Source organism: Aegilops tauschii, chromosome 1 (genome assembly GCF_002575655.3).
Source record: "Aegilops tauschii subsp. strangulata cultivar AL8/78 chromosome 1, Aet v6.0, whole genome shotgun sequence".
NCBI lineage: Eukaryota > Viridiplantae > Streptophyta > Magnoliopsida > Poales > Poaceae > Aegilops > Aegilops tauschii.
Window position 1 is genome coordinate 391,572,266 of NC_053035.3, and position 3,819 is coordinate 391,576,084.

The following is a 3,819-nucleotide window of genomic DNA, read 5'->3' on the forward strand; positions in this document are numbered from 1 at the left end:
CAGCCACCGGGAAATTCTTCGAGAATCGAGATGAGCATGCACGCGTCGTGGAAATCGAAGGGGAACAAGCATGTACCAGATGATGGACTAGAGCACGATGAGCTGCACCATGAGGCCGCTGAGGTGGAGGCCGTACATACAGACGAGGAGCTGGATGCCCATCAGTGGCGAAGCTAGAAGGAATCTGCTAGGGGCGAAAGAGAAAATATGAGTGTTTGGGGGGTGGGGGGGCACAGCCCCCAGGAACACGCATAGGTCCGCCGTTGATGACCACGATGAGCGTCTTGGGGAGCGCCGCGAACGAGAAGAGTGTGACGGACCAGTTGAGCCCGGTGAAGGTGACTCGGAAGCGCGACCATACGGCGAGCGTGGCGACAATGACGAGCTTCCGTAGTGTATCCGCGGCAATGAAGCGCAGGTCCATTGTGCGGAGAGCGTTGCTAAAGATGACCTTTAAGGTGAGCAGCGGAACGGTGAAGAGGACAACAAAGCGGCTGATCCCTGCACACTGGTGCACCGCTGCGTGCACAACAAGTGCTTCCTTTGCGCCTTGTAGAAGGAAGCGGAGGGCTGCCCGCCCCCCTATACGTAGTGTGCCTCCACGACGCCCAGGTGTTGTTTGAGGTGCTCCTGCATCACGCCTTCCCCCTAATTGTGTGCAGGCCAAGGCGCTCGGAGGATTTATGTTGTTGTGTGGACGGCCCAATTTAGATTTTTGATAGGATTTGTCATGTTTACTAAAGAAAATTGCCATCCTCACAACAACATAAATTGTCATGAAAACAATTCGATTTGTCATGCACTCTCAGCGAACTTCACCACAACAACATTTCTGTAAATCATTAGCTGGTCTAGCATACGGTTTGATATTGTACACAATATAAACAGTACTGATAAATGTACATAGCCTGGCTAGCAATCTTCAACCCAACAATCAACAGATGTCCCAGGGGTGAGAAGGAAAAGGTGCAATGAAAGAATAACAACATTCCCTTTCCAAAAAACATGAATTACAAGACGCCACCCATGGAACTTGTTTACATGTTTACATGTTTACAGTTACACCAATCTTTTTTTTCCTGTCCGAGAGAAAACCAAACATCACAAAAAGGGGCACATCATTCATTCAGGCCAAACCGATCGAGCTGAATTCCTCGACCACCACCAAATCGAGCATGTATGCACGCGCGCGCGCGAACGTGTCTCGCACGCACGGACCAAAATCGCCAAGGATCTGAGCCGTAGGCTACTAGCACGTGGGGATATCGGAGGGCGGAGGCGGCAGCTTCTGGTTCGGCAGCGGCCCGTCGTTGACAAGCCACGCCATGGACAGGCCCCAGCTCAGGTGCACGTCCAGGTGGCAGTGCATGATCCAAACACCTACCACAAAAGTCAACAGCTCAATCAATACTGCAGCAGTCAACACAGGTCAACAGTTGAGCCAGCAAGTGGGGTGGTGGTTGGTTTGACCTACCGGGGTTGTTGGCGACGAAGCGGATGGCGACCCAGCCGGCGGTGGGCACGCTGATGGTGTTCCGCTGCACCGGGTCGACGAGGTTGTACTTGGCGGTGTCGTTGGCGGCGTCGTAGTTGCCGAACCCCGTGCCGACGACGTGGAAGTCGTAGCCGTGCAGGTGCAGCGGGTGGCTCTCGGCGCCCTGGATGCTGGTGTCCTGCAGCACCACCTCCACGGAGGTGTTGAAGGCGAGCGGCACCACCCGGGTGCCGTGGGTCACGAACGTGTTGTTGGGCGGCGTGCCGGTGTAGTTGAACTTGCGCAGCGGCGCCGCGGGGAAGTTGGCGGCGAGCACGCCGTTGTACCGGCGCTGGTAGTGCGCCTGCAGGAGCGATGTCTTGGGCATCACGAACGACACGTTGTTGATGGACGCCGCGAACCGGGTGTTGTTGGGGCCCTGGCACGTCCCGTTCACCGGGCTCTGGCACGGGTCGGCGCCCAGCCCCACGGCGAAGAAGAAGCTCCGGTCCACGCTCAGCGGCACCCGCGCCGGGTACCGCGCGCTCGCGAGGCTCCGGAAGTTGGACGAGAAGTTGGTCACCGCGCCCGTGTCGTTGTACCGCGGGAGCGGCGGCGCCGGGAGGCCGCGGAGCGCGGCGGGCCGCTGCGGGGTGTACTCGAGGACGGCGGTGGCGGTGGTGTTGTCGAAGGTGCCCACGGTGTTGGTGTAGGGCGCGACGGCAATGGCGAAGGCCGTGGAGGACGGGTTGGTGGCCGCGGTGAGGAGCACGTCCATGGTCTGGCCCGGCGAGATGACGAGCGTGGTGGCGGCGAACGGCTTGACGTAGCTGGCGTCCGCCTGCACGACGGTGAGCGTGTGGTTGGCCACCGCGAAGAAGAGCTCGTCGTTGAGCGCCGCGTTGATGAGCCGCAGCATGTACGTCCTCCCGGGCTTCACCTTGAGCTTGAACGTGCTGTTGCCGCCGCCCGAGCAGTTGTACGTCGGGCCAGGGAAGCCGTTGAAGGTGTAGGCGTCGGACACGTTGGGCCCACCGCCGGTCTGCAGCGCCTGCTTGATCACCGCCTCCGGGTCGGCGTTGAACCACTCACCTACACTCGATCGATGACTATGAGTCGCACACACAGTGGCAAAAATGGAGGGCAGTGGAGTGGAGGTGTACGTACCGAGCATGAGGGGGACTTCACGGTAGGGCTTGGGGAAAGGGTAGGGGACGCCGCGGGGCGGGAGGATGACGAGGGGGCCGTGGAGGGTGGCGCGGAGCCAGGAGAAGTGGGCGTGCCACCAGAGGGTGCCGCGCTGGCCGACGATGCGGAAGTTGTAGACGTAGCTCTGGCCGGGGCGCATGGGGCACTGCGTGATGTAGGCCGGGCCGTCCGCCCAGGCGCTCCGCAGCTGCCGCACCCCGTGCCAGTGGAAGGTGACGTTGTTGTTGATGTTGTTGTGGACGCTGACGACGAGCCGGTCGCCCTCCCGCACCGTGATCCTCGGCCCCGGGAACCTCCCGTTCACCGTCGGGATGCTCTTGGTCGTGCACAGCCGCGTCACCGTCGCCATCGTCACGTTGAAGGTGTAGCGGCGGGTGAGGCCGGCGGTGAGGCCCGGCATGGCCAGGAGGAAGGCCAGGAGGAGGCATGCAGGGGAGGCGCACCGGAGGCGGCGAGCACTACCCATCCCCATTCCCATTGCCATTGTGCAGCTAGGTAGCTCCGTGCTGGCCACACTTCAACTCCTGGATCAATTAGCTATGTAAAGCTAGATAGATCTCTGCAGGAGCTGCAAGGGAGATCGATGGCTAGCTAGAGTGGATGGAGGTGGTGAGTGACATGAGTAGCTAGGGTTCAAGTGGCTATATAAACGGCCGGCGGCAGTGCTCCTGCTCGTGGTGGCGTGCATGGTAGGGGGTCACCGAGTCATAGTGGTTGGCTGGGTTTGGTGGGCGTGCATAGAAATATTGTCACATAGGGCCGCTCCCCGCTAGCTCTTTCTGCTCGACTGACCGATCTTTCCAGCCACCCGATCGGATCCATTGGCCCTGCGAGTGGTTGCGTCCGACGATTCATCCGTCGACCGGTGCAAGTTGACGGCACACTACTTTTTTGTTTCTGATTCTGAAACCTAGGAAACGCTTTGATGGCCAGGAATGTTAATTTAAGCACGCTACTTCATGTGCACCATGCAGCTGTGCTGACATGATGGTGCACCCAAAACGCAGGCATGTCTTGGAATATCAGTTTCTTCTTTTTTCTTTTCCCTTTTCTTTTTGCGAGACTTGGAATATCAGTTTCGTTCTCAGCTAAAAGCAAAAGCCCGTTCTAGCTGAGAGTTTCAGCTAAGCTTAATG

The 3,819-nt window shown here is 58.8% G+C and overlaps 1 protein-coding gene across 1 annotated transcript; it reads right to left on the minus strand.

Annotated features, from left to right (window-relative positions):
• Positions 1-972: 972 nt before the first annotated feature.
• On the minus strand, positions 973-3,305 carry LOC109744176 (putative laccase-11). The gene is made up of 3 exons (XM_020303273.4): positions 2,642-3,305; positions 1,475-2,566; positions 973-1,380 (listed from the first exon to the last, which is right to left on the minus strand). Exons 1-3 carry the CDS (start codon positions 3,165-3,167, stop codon positions 1,250-1,252), a joined length of 1,749 nt encoding a protein of 582 aa, XP_020158862.1. The 5' UTR covers positions 3,168-3,305; the 3' UTR covers positions 973-1,249.
• Between the last annotated feature and the right edge of the window lie 514 nt (positions 3,306-3,819).